Genomic DNA, 25,272 nt, shown 5'->3' on the forward strand with positions numbered 1-25,272 from the left:
TGGTGCTGTGGCTCAAACGGTAGAGCGCTAGCCTTGAGCTGAAGAGCTGAGGGACAGCGCCCAGGCCCAGAGTTCAGGCCCCACGACCGGAACCAAAAAAAAAAAAAAAATTATCACAGACTTTCCTGCCAGGGCTGGCTTTGAACCATGATCCTCAGATCTTGGCCTTCTGAGTAGCTGGGATTACAGGCATGAGCCACCAGTGCCCCGTGAAAACTTACTAATTTTATGAAATAGCTTAGAACAAGACCTCTACAAAGAGCAAGACATAGCATTAGAACATATATTAAAATATTAAATTCTTCCAAACACAAGTATATTCAGCTCTAATTAAGAGACCATACCGGGATATTTTAATAAAATAATTTCAAAGTGCACATGAAAACAAAATATCTAAAAATAGAAAAGAAAATAAAAAAGAATTGCCTTGGTAAAATTTTTTTAGAACATATTTTAAAGTCACTGTAATCAAATCAATACAATATTTGAATATGGATAGACAAAAAGACCTCTTGAGCAGAGCAGGTAACAGGAACTAATTCTAGATCTTATGAGAACTTAATATATTAAAAGATAGCATTTTACTTCAGTAGAAAATAACAAATTGGCCGGGCGCTAGTGGCTCATGCCTATAATCCTAGTTACTTAGGAGGCTGAGATCTGAGGATCGCAGTTCAAAGCCAGCCCGGGCAGGAAAGTCTGTGAAACTCTTATCTCCAGTAAACCACCAGAAAACCAGAAGTAGAGCTGTAGCTCAAGTGGTAGAGCACTAGCCTTGAGCTGAAGAGCTGAGGGACAGTGCTCAGGCCCACGGTTCAAGCCTCATGACCAACAAAAAGAAAAAGAAAAAAAAGAAAATAACAAATTAATAACTATATCTAAAATAAAAGTAATGTACTATTTGGAACAAAAATTGCAAAGCTCTGCTGGGTGCCAGTGGCTCACGCCTATAATCCTAGATACTCAGGAGGCTGAGATATGAGGATCACTGTTCAAAGCCAGCCCTGGCAAGAATGTCCATGAGACTTTTTTTTTTTTGGTCAGTTGTGGGGCTTGAACTCTGGGTTTGGGCATCTCCATGAGTCTCCTATCTCCAATAAACCACTAGAAAACGGGACGTGGCGCTGTGGCTCAAGCGGTAGAGCGCTCGCCTTGAGCTGAAGAGCTGAGGGACAGCGCCCAGGCCCAGAGTTCAAACTCCATGACCAACCAAAAAAAAAAAAATGACAAAGCTCTAATTACTTAGATTATACAAGTTCTTATATGTTGAGAAGACAATTTTTTGTGTGCCAGTACGGTGCTTGAACGTTGGGCCTTGGTGCTTTCCTATAGCCTTTGCGTTCAAAAATAATGCTCTACTACTTTAGCCACAGCTCCACTTCCACTTTTTACTGATTTAATTAGAGATAAAAATCTCTTAGATTGGGGCTGGGAAGGTGGCTCAGTGGTAGAGTGCTTGCCTTGCATGCATGAGGCTCTGGGTTCGATTCCTCAGCACCACATAAGCAGAAGAAGCTGGAAGTGGTGCTTGGCTCCAGTGGTAGAGCGCTAGCCTTGAGCTGAAGAGCTGAGGGACAGTGCCTAGGCTCAGAGTTCAGACCCCATGACTGGAAAAAAAAAATCTCTTAGATTTGTCTGCCCAGGGGCTGGAAGGTGGCTCAGTGGTCAAGTGCTTGCCTCACATGCATGAGTCCCTGGGTTCAATTCCTCAGCACCAACATAAACAGAAAAGGACAGAAGTAGCGCTGTGGCTCAAGTGGTAGAGCACTCGCCTTGAGCTGAAGAGCTGAAGGACTGTGCCCAGGCCCAGAGTTCAAGCCCCATGACTGGGGGAAAAAAAAAAGATTTGTTGGCCCAGGTTGGCTTTGAACCTCAACCCTCAGATCATAGCTCTGAGTATCTAGGATTACAGTCATGCATCACTGGCACCAGACAAGACAATCTGATAAAAAAACAAAGGATAGGAAGACAGAATATACAAAACAACAAACCTCAAAAGCAAATACACTTAAATTTACTAGTAGAGAAATGTAAATTAGAGGCTCTTTAAAACTTTCTGGTCACTGCTGGGAAGGTGGCTCTGTGGTAGAGTGCTCGCCTCGTATGCATGAGGCCCTGGGTTCGATTCCTCAGCACCATATAAGCAGAAAAAGCCGGAAGTGGTGCTGTGGCTCAAGTGGTAGAGTGCTTGCCTTGAGCTGAAGAGCTGAGGGACAGCGCCCAGGCCCAGAGTTCAGACCCCACAACCGACAAAAATAACTTACGTTAAAAAACTTTCTGGTCACTGATGGACAGCAGTCCCATATTGCCTACTGACATCATAGCTGTCTTAGTTTATATAAACATACTCTATAGTGTTCACACAATGACAAAAAAGATATATTTCAGAGTATGTCTTATCACTAGCTGATACTTGGCTGCAAACATAATTTGTTGATGAAAGAAACGGGAAGTCTCATGCACTGCTTTTTAGAAAACAATGATCTATACTTATTACAGTTAAAAATGCACACACCAAGTAGGTGGTGGCTCAAAGGTATAATCGTAACTACTCAGGAGGGCTGAGATCTGAGGACCAAAGTTGAAAGCCAACCTGGGCAGGAAAGTCCATGAGACTCTTAGCTCTAATAGATTAGCAAAAAAACTGAAAGTGGAGCTATGGCTCAAGTGGTAGAGCACAACCCTTGAGCAAAAAGAAACTTAGAGGCCCTGAGTCAAGACCCAGGACCAGCAACACATAAAAACAAAAAATGCACAGATCACTCTTGGGAACTGGGAGGAGGAGGAGTCGTCCAAAGGGAGCCTAAGATGTGACTCTGGGAACGCTAGTAATGTGGTCTCTCCTAAGTTGGGTTCAAGTCTGGCAAACTGGATGTATAGAGTAGGTAAGGCTGTATATATGAGCTTATTGTGAGAGAAAACTTCAGTGAAACAGGGATAAACATGCATCAATCATTTATCCAAACAATCTCACTCTTAGCTATCTGCAACAGGAAAAAGATTCAAGCAAATATTTATGGTTATTGCTCATTATGGTGAAGGAATCAAAGCAGAGACCAATCAAGAAGGAAAAGGATGAATAAATTTATATAACATCAAAATGTTATTTAATCAACATATTATTAGTGACTTACAGCTGTATCAGTGGACTGCAAACAATGACCACATTTTAAAAAGCAGTGATCAAATTCTCCACTTGTGTATATGAAGATACTACACATGTACTCTGTGGATTGGGTTCCCACTCTGTATGGTTTACACCTGGGAAGGCAATTTGGGAACAGAGGAAGCTAGAGTACATCTATGAAGAAGCTAGTTAAGACCCAGTCCCTCAGGCCCAGTCAGGGCCCAGCTAGCCCTGAAGAGGTGTTCTGATGGGGGAACTTGGCCTTTATGAGCCAGCACCAACCATCAGTGGATAGGTCACTCCTTAGGGAATAGTTGTTCCTGGGAAAAGAAGCTCTACATCTTGGTTGGGGATGTAGCTCAACAGAACAGTGTTTGCCTACCATGTGCAAGGCACTAGGTTCTATCCCTAGCACTGAAAAAAAAAAGTGTCAAGCAATGCAATCAAGATGAAAATCTCTTGATAGAGATAGTTGTAGTAAAGTCAGGCACCAGTGGCTCACACCTGTACTTCTAGCTAGATCTGAGGCTCATGGTTTGAAGCAAGGCTGGGAAAGAAAAGACATGAGACTTATCCTCAATTAACCACCAAAAAGCAGGAAGTAAAGCTGTAGCTCAAGTGATAGAATGCTAGCCTTGAGCACAAAAGCTCAGGGATAGTGCCCAGCTCCTGAGTTCAAGCCCCAGGACCAGCACAAAAAATAAAAATTTAAAAAGGCAGGTCTCCATCTGGAGCAGCCACCAAGGGGGACTGTGACAGTAGCTGGGCACTGGGTCACAGGGGACCTGGGCATCTGCAGTGCCCAGGAACATACCATGCTACTCATGTGCTTCAGACATTTCAGAAGTACCTGCAGAATCTGGTGAGCCTCTTCTTTATAGAAAGGTTAAAGGAATAAACCACATGTGGTCACTGCAGCTGATCTCAGACAGCAAATGACACCCAATATCTGTCTCCCTCCTCTCTTGCCACTCTGAAGTCCACACCGTGGCCGAGCACTCTGATGGTCTAGGTAGCTTACTGATCAAGTGTCTCAAATACTCATCACTAGTCAAAGGTTGGGTGTTTACCAGAGAAATAGCTAAGGTGGCCCTGGCAAGTAGGAACACCATGTTATTGGCTCATGCATAGCTTTTCCCCAGCCCCATGGTTACTCCATTAAGGATGGCCATGTGTTAGCACTGGGACAGCGTAGGACAAGGAATGGCAGTGTTAACTGGCCACATCATTCTGCTAACATGCTTGCTGCCTGTGTTTGTCTCTCGTCTGTGGTAGATACTCTCAGTGGGGAGATTCCTCACACTCATTCCATAGACCTAACCATTTGCCTGGCCTCAAGAACTCCTCGTGCTAGATCTCTCAAGCTTTCTTATTCCAGATCCCTGGTCAGCTAGGTGACCCACTCACACTGCTCATGGTCCCGATGTCTTCTAGAAGTCAAGTGCACTCCCAGTTTGTCTCTTGGATTTCCCTTCAATGTATCTTCCAGGTCTGCCCAGGTCAGGCTGAGGTGACTCCAACTAGTTTTTTGATTTCACCGCCTACTGAACTGACCCATTTTGAACCAGGATCAATGCTTTCTCTTCTTCTAGCTGGTCTGAAGCAGGTCTCCCTCCTCCCTACAGATACCAGGGCCAGCACTAATGAGTGATGGGAGCCTGGCCACCTGCTCAGGCAGCCTGGCTGTGCCTGGCGGCCAGCTTGTGTCTAATACCACGGGTTGCTGCATGCCTTCCTCTTGATGGTCTGACAGAACCAGCCTATGCCAAACAGCTGGAGCTCCACAGTCAATTTCTACCAGGAGCCAGTAGCATAGGAGGAGTCTTTTGCTGTTATTTTAATTAAAAACATTATTCTCTGCAGATGCCATTGCCTGACTTAAGGCTCCATCTGACTTGCCAGTACCTAATATGAATTAAGATCCTCCCAGTCTTCCAAATCCTTTAGATATGGGAACCAGCAGCCTATTCTAGTCTGTTGCTATTGGTTTGCTATGCATTTGGGCTTCCTGGCAGCTCTCATGGCATAGACCAAGTCATTGAGGCCGGGGTGGGGGTGGGGTCTTCTAATGAACTATACCTCCTGTGGAGCCAGCAGGAGAAATTCCAGACCAAAGTCCCTATGTCCTGACTAATGATATTAATTCAGGTTACCTAGTCTCCATGTCATAATGGACTCTGTGCATAAACGTCTCTAAAATGTCTCTCCCATGCACAATGAAGGCACCAGGGTGAGTGGCAGAAGTCCCTCCAGGGGAAATAGACGGGGCAGTGACTACCACACTGTCCCTCCCCTCGGGCCTTGCTCTCCTCTAGCCACTGTCTACATGGCTGCACACAGCCTGCTTCTGATCAGAACCACCAACTGGCTTCTCTTCTGGGCACCCATCCTCTGTTATCAGGAAGCACTTCTACCATCAGTTCTGATTCATAGAGGACACAGTACCCTGGGACCACAGGGAAACAGGTCTCTGGCCCCATGGCAGCACTGCTTATTGCTCTGGTAAATGGAGTGTCCAGAGACCCTCTCACAAAATACTGACCTGCTGAATCTCCCAACCCTAGTGTGTTCCAGGAAGCCCACCTCTCTGGGCTTGTTAGCCCTTTTTCTCCATCACTAAGGCAGTAGAGCAAAGGCCTAACACTTCTGCCCAACCCAATGTGCACTAGCTCCTGAAGGGTGTGAAGAGCCACCCTTGCAGTCTTTCATCCCCTCTCAGGTATTAAATCCAATGTCCCTGAGTAAACATTCCCTCTCCCAGCTGTAGTTTTACTTGTCTTGAGCTGGCATGGGACCATCCCACACATCCTCTTCCCTCACCCCGCTTGCACAGGCTGGCCAGCTTCTGCTGTGCCTGTGCCAGCTATCCATGGCTTCTTAGCTACAAATTCAGCCCTTACCACTCTGCAATACTACAGCCAGACGCTGCTGAGCCTTGTCAGCAGAGGGTGCTAGAGGGCACTGTCAGAGGAAGGGACTTCCCTGAGGAAGGCTTCCCAGGCAACTCCACAGCGGAGCTGGAGCTATAATGAAGGGACTGACACACCAGAGCCACCCAGTGGGCTGCCTCCACGACCTCGCAACAAGGCTAAATCTCAGCCTGGGAGACACAACTTCTCTAAATTTCAGCACTCTGTCTTCCTGCTTCATGTCTGCTTCTTGGATCTTTTACATGCACTTTACTCCTTGGTGACTAATCCCATCTCTAGTTAATCATACTTCAAACATTCTCTGTTCACTGCTGTATGGCTTCTGTCCTGCTTGGCTAGGTGGCTGTGACTTAATGGTTAGGAGGGAAGAGGTGATAATAAGCAATTTCATATAAAATGTGTGTGAGCACATATAAAACATTTAAAGAAAAATGTGGGATTATAAATGTTTAAAAAAACTTCCTAAAGTATTACAAATTAAGGAGGAAGCATGATTTAATTTTCCAAGACAAAAAGGGAGGGGCAAAGTTGTCCAAACTAGTCAGTAGGCATATGCCATGATGTATCAACTCTTACACTGACTGTGGTAAAATAACCAAGAACCCTAGGTTTTGCAATACCGTAAAGATTGTTTATCTAATAAAAGTCAAAATTCTTGTCTAGGCTAAGGGATACAAAAATAAGAATGGCAGGGTCCCCCAAACATTACTGCTGTTGTTTGTTTTGGGTCCGGTAGTGGGGCCTGAACCCTGGTCCTGGGCGCTGTCCCTCAGCTCTTCAGCTCAAGACTAGCACTCTACCACTTGAGCCGCAGCACCACTTCTGGCTCTTTTCTTTTTGCTTATGTGGTGCTGAGGAATCAAATCCAGGGCCTCATGCATGCAAAGCGAGCGCTCTACCACTGAGCCACCTTCCCAGCCCATTGCTGTTGTTTTTTTGTAAAGTAGTCTAAAATGGTTTCTTACATACAAGAACAAGTTGCACTAAGGTTGCTTAAAAAGAATCAATTGTCAGCCGGGCACCCATGGCTCACGCCTATAATCCTAGCTACTCATGAGGCTGAGATATGAGGATCTTGGTTCAAAGCCAGCCTGGGCAGGAAAGTCTGTGAGACTCTTATCTCCAATAAACCACCAGAAAACCGGAAGTGGCGCTGTGGCTCAAGCGATAGAGCACTTGCCTTGAGCTGAAGAGAGAAGGGACAGGGCCCAGGCCCAGAGTTCAAGCCCTATGACACACACACACACACACACACACACACACACACACTCAATTGTCTCCAGCTAGTCCCAGATTAGGTTCAATTAAAACAAAACATAATTCCAATGTCACAGCCTAGGTAAAAGAGGAGTGAAAGAAACCTTCCATCCTGAAGCTAGAAAGAGTTCCAGAAGCAAGTGGTAGTGGGTACATCCAAGTCACAAGGTTTGAAATAATGCGGCCATTGTGGTTGCTTCTTCCTGTCTCCCACTGGGGCGCCCATCTTGGCAGGTGCAGCTGGTGGATTTTCAGTGATGAGCAAGGGTCTGGTCCAGAGGAAAGGCTTCAGGCTCCTTCACAGTCCTAGATGGCCAAACCTCCAGAATCAGACCAGTGGAAGGATCTTGGTCCACCTGAAATTGAGCTTCTGCACCCTATCTTTTTCTGAAGGACTTATCCCAGTCCATTCTCTTCCTTGTCTTTATTTCTAGAAAACACAGCACTGTTCCAGCCAGTACAGCTGCTCTCACTGTTATTCCAGACCCTAACATTGTTACAACACAGACACAATGTGTCTTCCACCTACAGTCAGGATAGCCTGAGGGTGACCCAATCCACGTCTACTTGCTCAGACCACTTCTGATACCACCACAGCAGAACAGGCTCCCTCAGGCACACTCAGACTTGCCAGCAGAAGTTTACTGAGGAGTGCTCTTGGGGCTAGGACTGAGACAGGAGAAAGTAAAATGTGATAGATCCCAACAAACACCTCAGTGAGTGTCACTGGAGAATGCCATCAGATGGTACAGACATAGACCACTATAATTATTATTTTTTTGTGCAGGACACAGGTCCTTAAGTCCTTGGTAGGCTTTATCATTCACAGCTGGTGTTGTATCACTTATACCATACCTCTAGTTCCAGTTTTTTGCCAGTTAATTAGATGAGAGTATCATAGATTTGTCTGTCTAGGCTAGCTTCAAACAGAGATCCTCAGATCTCAGCCTCATAAGAAGCTAGTGTTACAGGCATGAGCCAATGGCACCTACAGACAGTTGTAATTCTAATCATTAAGAGAAATAGGTAAAAATACAAAAGGCACATACTAAATTGACATGAATTCACTAAGAGGAGAGTTCAACAAGCAAGAAAGGCCTAAATTAACACAATAGATTTCTCACAATTTTATATAAACTGATATATGTAACAGCAGTAAAAATTATAAAGAAAAGAGCTTATGGATGTTAGAGTGCGTCGTTTTGTAATGCTTGGACAAATTGAGGGGACCTGGTGCCCAGCAGGCAAATATTAATACAAACCATACCCTCCAGCCTAGGGCTTCACTTTTTGTTTTAAAAAAAAAAAAGACAGGAAAGTCTGTGAGACTATCTCCAATAAATTACCAAAAAAGCTGGAAGTAGGGGCTGGGAAGGTGGCTCAGTGGTAAAGCGCTTGCCTTGCATGCTTGAGGCCCTGGGTTCGATTCCTCAGCACCACATAAGCAAAAAAAAAAAAAAAGCTGGAAATGGCACTGTGGCTCAAGTGGTAGAGCACTAGCCTTGAGCTGAAGAGCTGAGGGACAGTGCCCAGGCCCAGAGTTCAGGCCCCATGACCAGTCCTTCCAAAAAAAAAAAATTTAAATCACGTAAAACCAATTCAGAATAGAAAGGTGTGTAAGATAAAAGGCTAAGGTACAGTCACACAAAAGCAAATACAACAGCTGAAAGAGCAGAAAGTAAGTTTATTTTCTCTCATATTTTGAAGTGAAAGGTCTTAGTAGGTGTAGCTGTTTTCGTGAAGCATTGAAAGGCTTAGGGTCCTTCTAGAATGTTGTTCTACAATCTGCTAAGATGAGTCATTTTGGGTACCAACTGGTAGGAAGGAAAAGGGCTATGCTGTGTTCAGGCCCACCCTGGAAATGGGACACAGTACTTGACCTCAAACCCCACTGACAGGGATCTGGCCATGGGTCACTTATGATGCAATGAGACTGAGCTATGTAGGACAACCACATGCCTCAGAAGAGAAGAATGGCTTCTAAGTTTGTGGTAGACAACAGTATCTACCAGAAGGGTTTTCAGATCAATATACTAGGCCTGTGGTTGGGAAATAATTGCCATAAACATCAGGAAAATGGTTACCTTTGAGCCAAGAGATGGTTCTTAGAAATCCTGGGACTTATCAACGTGGCTAGCAGTGACTTGGATATTCTGATACACATGGACATATGTGCATCCGTGTATGTGCAGTACTGGGGACTGAACTCAGGGCCTCCTGCTTGCTAGTCAGGCACTCTGCCACTTCAGCCACACACCAACCCCTGACACTCACATTAATTCATTATATTTTAAACTTCTGCAAGTCTAGTACTTTTCATGGCAAAAGTTATAGAACAAAAATTTATGCCAGTTTAAGAGAATGTAACAGTCCACTCTTTACTGGGTGTGTGTTTGAGTAACTCCATGTGTCAAGAGTAGAGACAGACTTCACAGTGACAATGAACCACAGGCTTGATGCTGCTTGGTTTTACTTAGCAAGTACTTGTAAAAGCAAATATTTGTAATTTATTCCTATGAACTTCTGTTTTCAATTTTGATATTTATCTGACACAAATATTCTACTAGTTCTTAAAATCCAAGAGCAACTACCAGAAGAAAAACAAGCCTCATCTTTTTCTATTACCTTCTTGATACCCTTTAACAAGTCAGGATTTTACAGAATACTTTAAAAACATGACAAAGAGAGCTCATGTGAGATGGGCTGACTACCAGAAGCTTTTCAGTAAAGCTTCCAGAGGTGTTTCATTATGCTAATCAGTAGGTTTTGTTTTGTGTCAGGGTAGGCTTGAGCTCAGAGCTTGGAGCTCTTGCTTGACCTTTTTACTCAAAGTTGGCACTCTGCCACTTGAGCGACTCCTACACTTTCTGCTTTTTAATTGTTAGAGATGAGTCTCTTTTCTGCCTAGGCTGTCTTGGAATCAAGATCCTCAGATCTCAGCCTCCTGATAACTAGGATTATAGAAGTGAGCCACTGGCTCCCAGCATACTCATCAGCAAGGCAAGTATGTTTCCACCTCTGTCAAGTGCCTATTGCTCCATGTTTTTCTTTTTTTCTTCTTCTTCTGATGGTACTGGAGTTTGACCTCAGGGCCAGGCAGGCACTCTATAGCTTAGCCAGTTCTTTTTTGCACTTTTTTTTCTTTCCTTCTTTCTTTTTTTCTTTTTTCCTGGTTCTAGGGCTTGAACTCTAGGCCTCGGTGCCGTCCCCAAGCTTTTGTGCTCAACATTAACACTCTACTACTTGAGCCACAGCTCTACTTCTGGCTTTTTATCGTTAATTGGAGATAAAGGTTCACAGACTTTTCTGCCTGGGCTGGCTTTGAACAGTGATCCTCAGATCTCAGCATCCTGAGTAGCTAGGATGACAGGCATGAGTCACCGGCACTCAGCCTGCACTAGTTACTTTTAAGAAAAGGTCTTACTTCTTGTCCAGGTATGCGCTAAGACTGTTACCTGCCTATTTACGGCTTCCTTTTGCAGCTGAAATGACGGGCATGCCCAGCCATGCCCAGAAATTTTCTGTTGAAAGGAAGTCTTGTAGACTTGATTTCCTGGACTGGCCTAGACCCACAATTCTGCAGTCTCCCACATAGCAGGCACATACCACTGCACTCAACTATCTGTTGAGAATGGATGTCCAAAATATTTTTTGTCCTTGAACCATGATCTTTATTTTCAGCTCTCCAAATAGCTACTATTACAAGCATGAGATACTGGCCCCTGACTTTTTCTTAAAGTATTAGGAAAGCTAGGTGTGGTGGCATGCACCTGTAACCTGAGCACTCATGAGGCTAGGGTATGAGGGAGTGTAAGTTCAAGGCAAGCCTGGACTACACAGACCTCGAGCACTAGCCTGGTCTACACAGTGAAAGCCTTCCTAAAAACCCAGACTAGTAAGAATTTCTGGGTGTGGACTACATACTTAACACTTCTTAATGTTTTAGGATGAATACATGGGAATAAAAAATTTTAAACATAGCTGGGTGCCGGTGGCTCACACCTGTAATCCTAGCTACTGATGAGGCTGAGATCTGAGGATTGCGGTTCAAAGCCAGCTCAGGTAGGAAAGTCCATGAGACTCTTATCTCCAATAAACCACTAGAAAACCGGAAGTGGCGCTGTGGCTCAAGCAGTAGAGGCTCGCCATGAGCTCAAGAGTGCAGGGACAGCGTCCAGGCCCAGAGTTCAAGCCCCACAACCGAACAAAAAAAAATTAAACATTTAGGTTTAAATAAGTATCTTTACTATTCCCTTTTATTCTCACTAAACCACTATGAATTGCTGGATACATAGCCAAAATTTTGTATTGCTTTATTAGTGATTCCTATTATAATAAGGCATATAAACAACATAAGCCTGTGTATGTGAAGAAATTGAAATGTTAAGTGCTGAGTGTAGTGGCCAATACCTATAATCCTAAGCACTCAAGAGGTAGCAATTAGGAGGAAAGCTGGAAGCTGCAAATAACCCAGGGATGGTAGGTATCATAGTCGTGCATGCCTATAATCTCAACTACGAAGGATGCCATAGGTATGAAGATCACAGACTAAGTCTAACTTGGGGGTGGGAGGGAATACAAGCCTCTACCCAAGTAATTTAATTACTTATTAGCTTACTCACTTATAACTCACTCTGTAAGAAACAGATCACAAGTGATCCAGACTTGCAAATTCAGAATAAAACTTGTTTTGCTAGTAAAAAAAAAAACAATGTCCTGATGTTGCAAACATTTCAGCCACACTTTTGACCACACATCTGCATTTTTATTGTTATATCACCTATCGTAAACATATGCACATACATCCACTGGTCTTTGGAGTTGATACACTTTTGTGGTAGTATAATAGTTTCATAACACTCCTTGTATGCTACACACATAATAACAAATGTAGGTACTGACCCAATGACCTGAGAGCCAAATGAGAGGCAATAGGAAAGAGCTTGTTGCTTTTGGAAATAAATACTGATGTAAGGGAATGTTTGACTGAAATGTCCAACACAAGGAAGGGTATATTTTAGTTTTAAAGCAACACTGGTAAGGAATTGTAAAATTCAGAAATTGGTGTCAGCGCTGATTGACAGTAAACAGGGAAGGAACTAAGTTTCCTATTTATAAGCCTCGGACAGATCCACAAAAATAAAATTCTATGGAAATTTGCTACATTCATCTTACTTTCAATTATTAACCTTAAAAATATTAGTAAAGATAATAAAAGATGGAAAGATTCAGAAAACTTACTCTTTGTATTCTCTCCCCAGTTCTTAGAATCCACTAAATCACCTGAATGTATAGCAGACATAATCTTCTGAGCAACACTGGAAAGAGGTGTCTCATAGAGGTCAAAGCCTACATATGCCTCATAATTTTCCATTTTCATAAGGTCCTAGATATAACATAAGATACTCATGTTATCTTTGAAACTTCAAAATAATAAACACCATTATTTGGAAAATTAATGTCTTGAGAACTTCATTTTTAAGTCTGTATTAATAGCCACAACAAATAGGTTTGAATCAACTCAATACAAAAACAAAAAAACCCTCATACACACACACGGAGTCAAAGGTTCAATATTGGGGGATCATGGTAAACAGAATTTATTTTCTAATTACTTAGTTATGAAGTAAGCAATGTACTCAAGCACAGTTTGGAAAAGGCTATTAACCAGTCAACCCCAACAGATGCCTGGACTAATCCGGTGAAGGTCAGTATAGATCGAGCACCTGATCACACAGCTGGTATTTTTTCATGCGAGAAGAAAAACATAAATGCTAGGCTGGGTATGTGATTTATTGTTAGAGTGCTTGCCTAGCATGCATGAAGCCCTGGGTTCGATTCCTCAGCACCACATACACAGAAAAAGCTGCAAGTGGTGCTGTGGCTCAAGTGGAAGAGCACTAGCCTTGACCACAGAGAGGTTCAAGGACAGTGCCCAGGACTTGAGAAGCCCTAGACTGGCAAAAAAAAAAAAAAAAAGAAAAAGAAAGAAAGAAAGAAAAAAAGAAAAACATAAATGCTCTAGCTCAAGCTAAAATGGGGGAGGGGTGGAGAGAATGTTACTTGAGCTGATAACTAAATCTTAAAATGTATTGCAAAAATGTTTTAACACACTAAAATTCTCTTAATAAAAACAAAAATTTGGGAATGTGCCTTAGTGGTAGAGTGCTTGCCTAGCATCCATGCAAGTCTGGGTTCGATTCCTCAGTACCACATAAACAGAAAATGCCAGAAGTGTCTCTGTGACTCAAGTGGTAGAGCACTAACCTTGAGCACAGAAAGACTCAGGGACAGAGCCCAGGCACTGAGTTCAAGCCCCAGGACCAGCAAAACTAAATTAATAATAAAAATTTAGCCATGTGCCAGTGGCTCACCCCTGTGGTCCTGCTCAGGAGGCTGAGATCTGAGGATCCTGCCCACCCCGGCAGGAAAGCCCATTGAGATTCTTATCTCCAGTTAGCCACCAGAAAAATGGAAGTGGCACTGTGGCTCAAAGTGGTAGAGTACTAGTCTTGGGCAAAAAAGCTCAGGAATAGCACCCAGGCCAAGTTCAAGCACCACAACCAACAAAAATAAAATAAATTTTAACAGATATAATAGCTGGTAAATTTTATTTGTTAGTACTGGGGCTTGAACTGAGGGCCTGGGAACTGTCCCTGAGCTTTCTGTACTCAAGCTAGTATTCTACCACTTGAGCTACAGCTCTATTTCTGGCTTTTCAGTGGTTAATTAGACAAGAGTCTCAAGGACTTTCCTATCCCAGCTGGCTTCAAACCACAATCCTGATTTCATCTTCATGAATAGCTAGCATCACAGGTTGATCTACCAGTGCCTGCTAGTAAATGTTTTGTCCTTTACAAAAATTAACAGGAGGGGCTGGGAAGGTGGCTCAGTGGTAGAGCACTTGCCTTGAATGCATGAGGCCCTGGGTTTGATTCCTCAGCACCACATCAGCAAAAAATGCCAGCAATGGTGCTGTGGCTCAAGTGGTAGGGAGCTAGCCTTGAGGTGAATTGCTGAGGGACAGCGCCCAGGCCCAGAGTTCAGGACCCACAACTGACCAAAAAAAAAAAAAATAGGATTGCTACTTAAACGTGCCCATTTCCAACAGTGATAGCTGAAAACGCTCATTCTCTACAACAAACACAAGAAAATTCTGGAAGTTATTCCCTTAGAAACTCACTTGGGATTTAACACAGGCCAAATATAAACTCAGCTCTTAAGGAACATTTGATGTAGTAGCTGACAGTTCACTTTGAACTTGCAATTTCTAACCATCCAAATGCTACATTAATATCTTATATTAAATACAACCTAATATTTAAGTATTCTTACCTAAGAAATTAAAATATACACAATAAGCCGTTTAACCACTTTTATGTAATTTCAAATTTCACATTTCATTTATTATGTGTAATTTACATAAAAAGTACAAGCACTGCTGAAATCTGTATTGCAAGAAACTTAGGGCTTCTCAGCCCCCAGAACTCAATCTCTAAGTTGAAAGTTGCCATTCAAATTCTGACGTTGTATGTTATAAACAGGCACTTCCAAAATCTCTTAAGTCAGCCAAGTGCCAGTGGCTCATACCTGTAATCCTAGCTACTCAGGAGGCTGAGATCTGAGGATCAGAGTTCAAAGCCAGCCCAGATAAGAATCCAATTAACCACCAGAAAACTGGAAGTGGCACTATGGTTCAAGTGATAGAGCGCTAGCCTTGAGCTGAAGAGCTCAGGGACAGCACCCAGACCCAGAGTCCAAGACCCATGACTGACTAAATAAATAATCTTTTAAGTCTGCAGCAGGGAATTACATGAAAATACAATCGAGCAGCCAAATTTTACTTTAGTCCATATGAGGTGACTTGACTATTTCACAGACAAGGACCACCCCTTAGCCATGGAAGATACATTCCAAACCCCAGAGGATGACTGAAATTGCACAATGTAGAGCATGTGATAGAAAACTGCCAGAGCTAGCCAGGGGACTAACAAGAGGGCAGAACACACCACAGAGATGCTCAACGAACAACTCCTGTCCAGAGTGGGTGGTTTCTGACTCTTTCACATGGCTCAGAACTACATACAACTAATAACAGTTGTTTCTAGAATTTTCCATTTAGTATTTTCAGACCACAGCAGACCAAAGGTGACTAAACTTTAGAAAGCAATGCCCAGGTAAGGGGAAACTTGTACTAATAAAGCTAATGATCTTAAAATGCTAACTCATTGTATTAAAGTCAATGAAAACTCAGATAAGAGAAAAACTACTTATGAAGAGTCATACCTTGGAAGTGGCACTATGGCTCAAGTGGTAGAGAGCTAGCCTTGAGCTGAAGAAGTAAGGAAGAATGCCCAGGCCCACAGTTCAAGCCCCACAACCGACCAAAAAAAAAAGTCACACCTGTAATCCTAACTACTCAACAGGCCAAGACCTGAGAATCAAAGTTCAAAGCCAGTTGGCAGGAAAAGCTATGACTCTTATCTCCAATTCGCCAGAAGTGGAACTGTTGTTCAAGTGGTAAGACACTAGCCTTGGGTAAAAAAAAAAAAAAAAAAAATCTCAAGAGGCAGCACCCAGATTCTGAGTTCAAGGATCCACCCAGGACTGGCACACAAAAAACCGTATTAAAAATGTTAACTCAGTTGGGCACCGTAATCCTAGCTACTCTGAAGGCTGAGATCTGAGGATCATGGTTCAAAGCGAGCTGGGGAAGGAAAGTCCGTGAAACTATCTCTAATAAACCACCAGAAAACTGGAAGTGGTGCTGTGGCTCAAGTGGTTGAGCGTTCACCTTGAGCTGAAGAGCTAAGGGACATTGGCCAGGCTCAGAGTTCAAGCCCCAGGATTGACCAAAAAAAAAAGTTAACTCAAAGTTCTACAAGTATTTTCAATACTCAATAGCAGAAAACTTCAGTGTATAAATAAAGGATCTGATTGCATTAAAAACATTTTCAGAAGAGAATGATAAAGAGACATACTATATTCTGGACACATTTGACTTCTGGAATTGAAACCCCTTTGTACAACTACTTAATGTTTTAAAAATACATTCCTTGACTAATTATACTCTTGACTTCTGAAATTGAAACGACTTTGTACAACTACTTAGTAATACTTTTAAAAAATACATTCCTTGACTAATTATACATTTGTATATACATATATATGCACATATGTATTACATGTTTTCTACCTATAAATGCAAATTTTCCAGAACTAAGTGCTACCAAACAAACAAGACATAAAATAGCATGACAATCCTGTATGAGGGAAAATACAAACATAACAAATTGAACATCCCTTATCTGAAATGCCTAAATCCAAATCATACTTTAAATTTGAGAATATTTGTATAATGAGACATCTTGGAGATGAAACCCAGGTCTACATCTGAAACTCATTGTCTCATATACACAGTATACACTGAAGAATATAAGGACAATTGCATTCCATTTCTGACTTGTCACATGGTTAGAATGGAATTTCCACTTGTGGAGGACATAAATGTGCACAAAGCTTCAGACTGGCTAGGCATGGTGGTATATGCCTGTAACTGCAGCTCATGGGAGGTGGGAAGCAGGATGATGTCAAATTCAAGGCCAGCCTGGGCTACAGAATAAGAACTTTCCTCAAGAAAAAACAAGAAACTTTTTCCTTGAGTAATATGGATTTTCAGATTAGGGATGCTCAACTTCTATGTACTTAAACCCACTAAATGAAAAAATACATTGACCTTGAATTTCAACTGAGTCATGTTTATTACATATATTCTCCTTCTAATACATAAAACACTAAAACAGCATATAAAGATTGTTTTCAATAATTTTCAATCTTGAAGACCAACAGCCTTAATCTTTGATTGGCTTTCTAAATTCTCCACAATATCTTTCAAATAGTCTCCATCTTTTAAAAAATACACATATAATTCTCTTTCTATTTGATGCAATTTATTAGTTGCCAAAATTTTTCTTTTGGTCTTCACATCAGCAAAAACATCAGCAAGGAGATGATTGAGCTTATTCAATTGGGATTCAACTTGATAAAAGTGGTCCATTAATTCCTAAAAAAAGAAAAACACTTTTAATCAAGAATTTTATTAACAGCAATTATAACTTAAAATATAATTTATAAAAGACTAAGTGATTTAATAACTATGCACCATCTAAGAAATAAACTGCAATTAGAAATGAGGTTATAGGAATCTAATCATTATATATTTCATTATCATGTTTCAAATATAATCATTATAAAACGAGCCCACCAGCCAGGCACTGGTGGCTCATGCCTCTAATCCTAGCTACTCAAGAGGCTGAAATCTAAAGATCATGGTTTGAAGCCAGCCCACGCAGGTAAGTCTATGAGACTCCTCTTATCTCCAATTAACCACCAGAAAACCAGAAGTGGTGCTGTGGCTCAAGTGGTAGAATGCCTTGAGCTGAAGAGCTGAGGGATAGCATCCAGGCCCAGAGTTCAAGCCCCACAACCAACTGGGGAAAAAAAAAATCACTCAGGGGCGGGGAAGGTGGCTTAGTGGTAAAGTGCTTGTCTAGCATGCATGAAGCCCTGGGTTCGATTCCTCAGTACACATAAACAGAAAAAGCCAGAAGTGGTTCTGTGGCTCAAGTGGTAGAGTGCTAGCCTTGAGCAGAAGCAGCTCACGGACAGTGCCCAGGCTTTAAGTTCAAGCCCCAGGACTGGGGGGAAAAAAATCACTTAGAATGTTAGGATGTATCCTTGCACATCCATCTTACTCTACCTAAAATGAAGATGCATTCTGTAATCAGGAACATCCTATGACTATAGCTATGTACATTTTTGTTGGTGGTGGTGGTCATAGGGCTTGAGCTCTGGGCCTGGATGCTGTCTCTCAGCTCTTCAGCTCTAATCAAGTGCTCTACCACTTGAGCCACAGTGCCACTTCCGGCTTTTTTCTTTTTGCTTATGTGGTGCTGAGGAATTGAACCCCGGGCCTCATGCATGCAAGGCAAGCGCTCTACCACTGAGCCACCTCCCCAGCCCCATAGGTAATTTTAAATAATGTTTTCTCATCAACATTCCTGATGTACAAGTGTAGCAAAATATAGTCAATTATAAATCATCAAATCAATTAGGGGCATTTTAAATTGAACATGAAGCTTTAAAAATATCATAGCCATATTAATTGGCTTTAGTGCTCCTTTATGTCAGTACAGAGCTTGAACTCAGGGGGATTACTCAATCAAGGACTTTGCTCATACCCAACACTACCATTTAAGCCACCTCTCCACTCTCAGTTTTTTGCTAGTTAACTGGAGATAACAGTTGGACTGAATCTTCAATTATATTCAGACTGCTGAGTAGCTAGGATTATAGGCAGGTATGTGTGCATGTGTTGTGTGTGTGTGTAAATGCACATGTGTGCACAGGCTGGTTGGTCCTGGTATGTGTCTAGATCAAGATCTGTCTATCTCAGCTTTCCATTGTTGTGGGGCTGACAGATGCATGTGAGCATATCCCGCTCCCTATTAAGGTTATGTGTCTTGGACTTTTCTGCCCCAGCTAGCCTGGAGCCACTATCCTTCTAATCTGTCTCCTAAGTAGCCACAACTCTGTCCAGTTAGGGTTGAAAGTGGTTTTGTGAGTGTTTCTGCCTTGGCTGGCCTCAAACTGACAATCCTCTATCAGTCTCTCCCAAGTATTTAGAATTATACCTTTGAGCCACCAGCAATCATGCATTATTTATTTATTTTGGGGTTGGTCGTGGGGCTTGAACTCTGTCCCTCAGCTCTTCAGCTCAAGGCGAGCGCTCTACCACTTGAGCTACAGCGCCACTTCCGGTTTTTCTGGTGGTTTATTGGAGATAGGAGTCTCACAGTCTTTCCTGTCCGGGCTGGCTTTGAACCGCGATCCTCAGATCTCAGCCTCCTGCGTAGCTAGGATTACAGGCGTGAGCTACCAGCACCCGGCTCTCATGCATTATTTTTTAAAACGTATTTTTAGTTACTATGAGTCATACCCACCTGATCACTAAGCAAAAGTTGATTTCCTCCTTGATATAAAGCATCACTAAGCATGTCCACATCATTATTAACTTTGGACAGAAAGAAAAAATGTTCTTGAGTAGATATTGTCAGTTGATCTTGCTCTAGAGAGACATCTTTTTTCAATTTCTCAGCCACTTCCTCCAGACTTCCATGAGTAATAAACAACTCTTTTTTCTTGTTGTCTCCCTCTAAAAGTTGATAAAGCCTAAAATATATAAAGAAAAATAGAGAAAAATTCTCAGTAGTAGTTTCAAAGTTACAACCCACTATATTGAGGCATTTACAGGGATAACTAATAAACAGAAATGTGCTTCTAAAACAAAATCATTTCAACTTTATTATTTCTGTACAGAAATACCTAAATTTGGACTTGGTAGCACATTATTTATAATCCTAACACTCAAAGCTGAAGCAGAATGTTTTGGGTTTTTTTTGGTCGGTCATGGGGCTTGAACTCTGGGCCTGGGCGCTGTTCCTCAGCTCTTCAGCTCAAGGTGACCGCTCTACCACTTGAGCTACAGCGCCACTTCCGTTTTTTCTGGTGGTTTATTGAAGATAAGAGTCTCAAGGTCTTTCCTGCCCAGGCTGGCTTTGAACAGCAATCCTCAGATCTCAGCCTCCTGAGTAGCTAGGATTACAGGTGTGAGCCACCAGCGCCTGGCTGAAGCAGAAAGATTTTGAGTTCAGGGGCTGGGAAGGTAGCTGTGGCTCAAGTAGTAGACCACTAGCCTTGAGCTGAAGAACTGAGGGACAGTGCCCAGACCCAGAGTTCAAGCCCTGCAACTGACCAAAAAAAAAAAGTCTATTATAACTTAGGAAAATAAGGAACAGATGCTTTTTGTAACATTTGTATGGAATATTTTGCTTCAGATTTTTTTTTCATTTCCCTTATAGACAGGTGGATTTTTCTGCTACTAACAATTGAAATATATAGATGGTCTTGTGGTACATTAAGATGTGTGTATGTGTAGTGGGGGAGGGGGATCTTGGGGAGTGTGAACTCAAAGCTTCATGCCTGGAAGGGCTCTACCATTTAAACCACGCTCCTAGCCTTTTAAAATTATTTTTTATATAGAGTCTTGCTTTTTGTTTGGCTAGCCTGCACCACGTTCCTCCCATTTATCCTTTTCTTGAGATGATGGATGTGTACTACCAACTCCAGCTTTTTACTGGTTTAGGTGAGGTCCCTTAAGTTTTTCCCAAATTGGCCTTGAAATCCCCTAATCTCAGCCTTCCAAGTAGCCTGGATTATAAGTATGAGTCATCATGCCTCCGTGCCTCCCTGACATCAAGATTTTAACTTAGCAACTCCAAACTGACAAGATTGGAGTAGCAAAAGCTTGGTATCATATAGCCATTAAGTAGCTCTTTGATGTTTACATCTTTAGTGTTTCTCTAATCTAATCAGAATCTTATAAAATATGCAGATATTAAATATAGAAATTAAGTTTCAAGACTTCATTTGGTTCCTTTGGTTTCAAGTGCATTGCTATTGCTACCATCTCATAAACATATTCTGTGAAGAATGTTTTCTCTGGAGTATCAATAAATCACACTTTGAAATAGGTTAATTTCATATCTAAAATTTGGAAGATAAACTAGGCATCATTTTTCTTGTTAACTTTTTTTTTATGACAGCATTCATTGACCTCAAACTTAGTACGTATTCTAGGCAAGCCTTGAACTCAAAAATTTTTTTTTTTTGCCGGTCATGAGGCCTGAACTGTGGGGCTGGGCGCTGTCCCTCAGTCTTCAGCTCAAGGCTAGCGCTCTACCACTTGAGCCACAGCGCCACTTCCGGCTTTTTTCTTTTTGCTTATGTGGTGCTGAGGAATCGAACCCAGGGCCTCGAGCATGCAAGGCAAGCGCTCTACCACTGAGCCACCTTCCCAGCCCCGGAAATACAAAATATAAAAGGAAGCTGTGGCTCGCACATATACTACTACTCAGGAGGCTGAGAGCTAAGGATTAAGGTTCAAAGCTAGACAGAAAAGTCCACCAGAGTCTACAATTACCCAGCAAAAAGCTTCAAGTGGAGCTGTGGCTCAAGTGATAAAGAGAGTCAGTCAGCCTTGAGTGAAATAAACCAAGTGAGAGCCCAAGGCCCTGAGTTCAAGTACCATGACTGGTATACACAAATACACACGTATACACCTGTATCCACACATACACACACAGGAAAAAGAAAAAACAGAAGAGAATAAAAAGACCAAAATTAGAGTGCAAATTTTTTTTTTGTTGTTGTTGGTCGTGGGGCTTGAACTCTGGGCCTGGGCGCTGTCCCTCAGCTCTTCAGTTCAAGGCGAGCGCTCTACCACTTGAGCTACAGCGCCACTTCCAGTTTTCTGGTGGTTTATTGGAGATAGGAGTCTCACAGTCTTTCCTGCCCGGGCTGACTTTGAACCGTGATCCTCAGATCTCAGCCTCCTGAGTAGCTAGGATTACAGGCGTGAGCCACCAGCGCCCGGCTTAAGAGTGCAAATATTTTTTAAGCCCACACAACTTTAATTTGAACTAATATTTCACAAAAAAAGAAAAAATTACTAAAGATGCAATAAGCTACATACCGATGAGTAGAATAGTCGTTGCTATTAATGGTATTCCTTGGATTTATTTGTCTAGAGACAGATGGATCTGTTAAAATTTCTAATCGCTGACAGAGCATCTTGTTTCTTTGACTAAGTTCTTGAACCAAATTCTCAAGGTGTCGATATATGTCCCAATGCTTCCTCAATTCAATTTCATAAGATAGTTGTACAACTTCAAATGATGCCTTTTGCTTTATTAACTGATTTAAAACTAACTCTTGTCTTTCTGTATAATAATCTTGTTTAGCAATCTGCAGGTCAAAATCTCCCTTTACAACTGGCATAGTCAATAACTGGGCATTCTCTTTTATCACAGCAGGCAAACGTTTATCTTTTATATGAGTAATTTGTTCTTCAAGTTTCAGAATCTCATTATTCAAGCTAGAAACTTTAGCATCCAAATTTTCTTTGTCAATGACCTACACAAAGAAAAGCAATTACATTTCAAACTACAGGTTTAAACTAATAATATTTTTAAATGATTTTTTTTATTATTTTAGGTGATCAGATAGTATGCTCAATGAATAAAAACAAATTCCATATTAACATTAGCCAAAATTTTAGTTTAAAAAGAAAAAAGATGGACTAAGACAAGAGTAAAGCCAGCATAAACCTTAGGGCCTGGGCTGGGAAGGTGGCTCAGTGGCAAAGTGCTTGCTTTGCATGCATGAGGTCCTGGGTTCGATTCCTCAGCACCACATAAGCAGAAGAAAAAAAAAGCCAAAAGTGGCGCCGTGGCTCAAGTGGTAGAGTGCTAACCTTGAGCTGAAGAGCTGAGGGACAGCACCCAGGCCCAGAGTTCAGGCCCCACGACCAGACCCCCCCCCCAAAAAAAAACCCTTAAGAGCCATATACATAGACATAAACATAGACGGCAGTAATGGTACCAAAGATCTTGTCGCATTTGATTAGCTAAGTCATAGCACAAGTACCTTACTCATTGACAGCAAATGAATGCTTTCTAAGTTTTTCTTAAAAGTTATTCTCAAGGCTAGAAGTATAGCTCAAGTTGTAGAGTGCCTGCCTAGCAAGCACAAACTTTTCCAACCCCAGTATCATTAAACAAAAAAATTGTCAATTTAAATAAATATTTTTTAAAAAGTTGGTATTCTTCTAGCTTACTGGTTGATTTTAGTACACAGAATTACACCAAAAGTTTTGTGTCCATTATAACTAACTTGGTACACATAGTAAGATTATAACTAACGTAGTACAGATAGTAGTATTTAGAAATTACATTTTTACTTAACACATCCATACATTCTAAACAAAGCAGAGGTCCCTGAACTTGGATGTTTGGCTTCATTAACATCATGTTCTCTAAGTCAGAGTAAACAGGCAGAAAATTCACAACCAAGTGATTTGTCTCTTTACCATATGAAAAGCAAATTCCAGTTTAGTCTATATCTAAATACAATTTTTAAATTCAGAATGTAAATTAAAATATTCTCATTTAAAATAAACTACAGAATGTAATTAGAATTATAATCACTATGCTCGTCACTACTGAGGACCTATTGGCTATAACTAATACATATCGTACATAAGTACTAAACTAAAAAATAAAAATTGTAATCCGAACCACCTTTCTAAAGTATTTTAGTAGAAATACTAAATCCTACATTCCCACCACAATTAGCATATATACTTTCATTCACTTGTTTACCTTGCTGGTTAGGCTGTGAAGATTCTCCTCTGCCCATTTTATACTTGACTTCATGCTCAAATTACTTGTTTTCAAGTGAATTAACTGATGTTGAGCACAGATGTATGCTAGCTGCAGCCTAGCCATCTCTAGTTGTCTCTCCTCCAGGATTTCTTGATTATCACAAATAGACGGTGATTGTGTATCTAAAAGTTGAAATTTTTCTTCATTTGAACTTTCAACTACGTCACGTATACCTTGAAAGAAGTGCTTTTTGGAGTATGAAGTTAATGCTGTTGTGCTTTTCTCTTCTTGACTTAGATATTTCTCCAAGGAAAATTGGGATAAAAATACCATTGGATTTGTCCCTTGACCTAAATCTGAATGTCTGAGGAATATCATCAATTTATTAATTCCATCAACAAGAGACTTAAGTTCATTACTGAGTTTAGCATTCCTAACATTTAGAATTCCTTGACTTTGTTTCAGTTTTTTACTGGCTTCTTCTTGTTTAGCATTTAATCTCAGAGATGTGTGGCTATTTACTGAAGTCATCAACTGGCACTTATTCCGGCGCTGAATCTTTAGTTTCTTTAATTTCTGCAGAGTCTGAACTTCATCCTCTAATTTCTCTAGTTCTTTGTCATCCAATCTAGATGTCTTCAAATCAAAAGTTGTACAAGTTTTAAGAACTTCTTCCAATGCTGACCCTTCTAGGATGGGCTTGCCTGATTTTTGAAGAATGGTAAAAGCTTCCAATTCTTTCTCAGACAACACGTTCTGTTCATTCACATTCCCACAAAACCATCTCAAAAATGATTCATCTTCCACGTTCTCAAACAGCCAGTCAAAATCTTCTCCATTAAGAATATCAGCTTTGGGATAACCAATTTTTTTTAATGTTTCCACAAACTCATTTCCACAACTCATGGTTTAACTACCTCGGTTTCTTGTACCCGATACTGGTTTATGGTACTGACTTTTAGAAAATAAATCCAAACATAAACATAGCTAATGTTTATACTAAGTCCACAGAGAAAGAGAAAACTGATTTAAGAATCTTATAATGATTCCTCCTGGGGGGGGGGGGAGGAAGAAAATAAACATTAGACCACAAAGCCAAAGTATTTTTTAAAGACACAGATAAATGACACATGGTATTAGGGAGCAGTAGCTGCATTGCCTGGTGACAATAAAGCAAGACGTCTGTTTCAGGTAGTTCTTAGGAAATTACAACAGTAATGAAAATTAATAACACCTCTTTGCCAAAGGTAAAACTGCTTAAGGACACACACTGCATTTTATAGAAAACATGGTTATTATTAACTCAAAGTAAACGGATGGAACAAACCCAAGTCCTCAAGTTGCAGAGCAGCCTTTTTCCTGGCTTTCCAAGCAAGAAAACGGAAATTTCCTTTCTCTGAGGAAGACCTAGCAGAGTCCCGGCCTCCGTCGGCACTCACCGAGCTCCCAAGGCTCCATCAGAGACTCCCAAGTCAGCACCCGGTAAGAACGGGCCAGCACCTGTGATTTTCAAGAAGCCCAGCGCCGGGGTCGGGGTCGGGGCCCGCAGGCCCAGGCTCACCACGCCCTTCTGGGCTGGCTTCGGTTCGATCCGTCGAGACACTAGTACGCGCAATAAAACACGGAACCGCTGAGCCCCGAGCCGGGCCCTGCAGGGTCCGCCCCGCGGCCCGAG

The 25,272-nt window shown here is 41.7% G+C and overlaps 2 protein-coding genes across 6 annotated transcripts in view; both read right to left on the reverse strand.

The window, feature by feature from the left end:
• Poln (polymerase (DNA directed) nu) overlaps window positions 1-12,694 on the reverse strand; it is a 107,493-nt gene extending 94,799 nt beyond the window's left edge. For 3 of the 4 annotated variants that reach the window (XM_013023930.1, XM_013023931.1, XM_013023929.1), the window contains exon 1: window positions 12,556-12,694. In XM_013023930.1, the coding sequence (XP_012879384.1) occupies window positions 12,556-12,694 (139 nt within the window). The remainder of the gene's footprint in view (window positions 1-12,555) is intronic. The other variant, XM_013023928.1, reaches the window with a different exon arrangement.
• Window positions 12,695-17,051: 4,357 nt separating this feature from the next.
• The window catches only part of Haus3 (HAUS augmin-like complex, subunit 3), a 9,449-nt gene continuing 1,228 nt past the window's right edge, over window positions 17,052-25,272 (reverse strand). Inside the window, exons 1-5 of one of the 2 annotated variants that reach the window (XM_013023933.1) lie at window positions 25,037-25,264; window positions 23,595-24,649; window positions 21,908-22,347; window positions 19,317-19,545; window positions 17,052-17,377 (exon numbers count right to left, since the gene is read on the reverse strand). In XM_013023933.1, the coding sequence (XP_012879387.1) occupies window positions 17,144-17,377; window positions 19,317-19,545; window positions 21,908-22,347; window positions 23,595-24,503 (1,812 nt within the window). In that variant the 5' untranslated portion in view covers window positions 24,504-24,649; window positions 25,037-25,264 and the 3' untranslated portion in view covers window positions 17,052-17,143. Of the gene's footprint in view, window positions 17,378-19,316; window positions 19,546-21,907; window positions 22,348-23,594; window positions 24,650-25,036; window positions 25,265-25,272 lie in introns of those variants that run through there. The other variant, XM_013023934.1, reaches the window with a different exon arrangement.

This window comes from Dipodomys ordii, unplaced genomic scaffold (genome assembly GCF_000151885.1).
Source record: "Dipodomys ordii isolate 6190 unplaced genomic scaffold, Dord_2.0 Scaffold71, whole genome shotgun sequence".
In the NCBI taxonomy this organism is placed as follows: Eukaryota; Metazoa; Chordata; class Mammalia; order Rodentia; family Heteromyidae; genus Dipodomys; species Dipodomys ordii.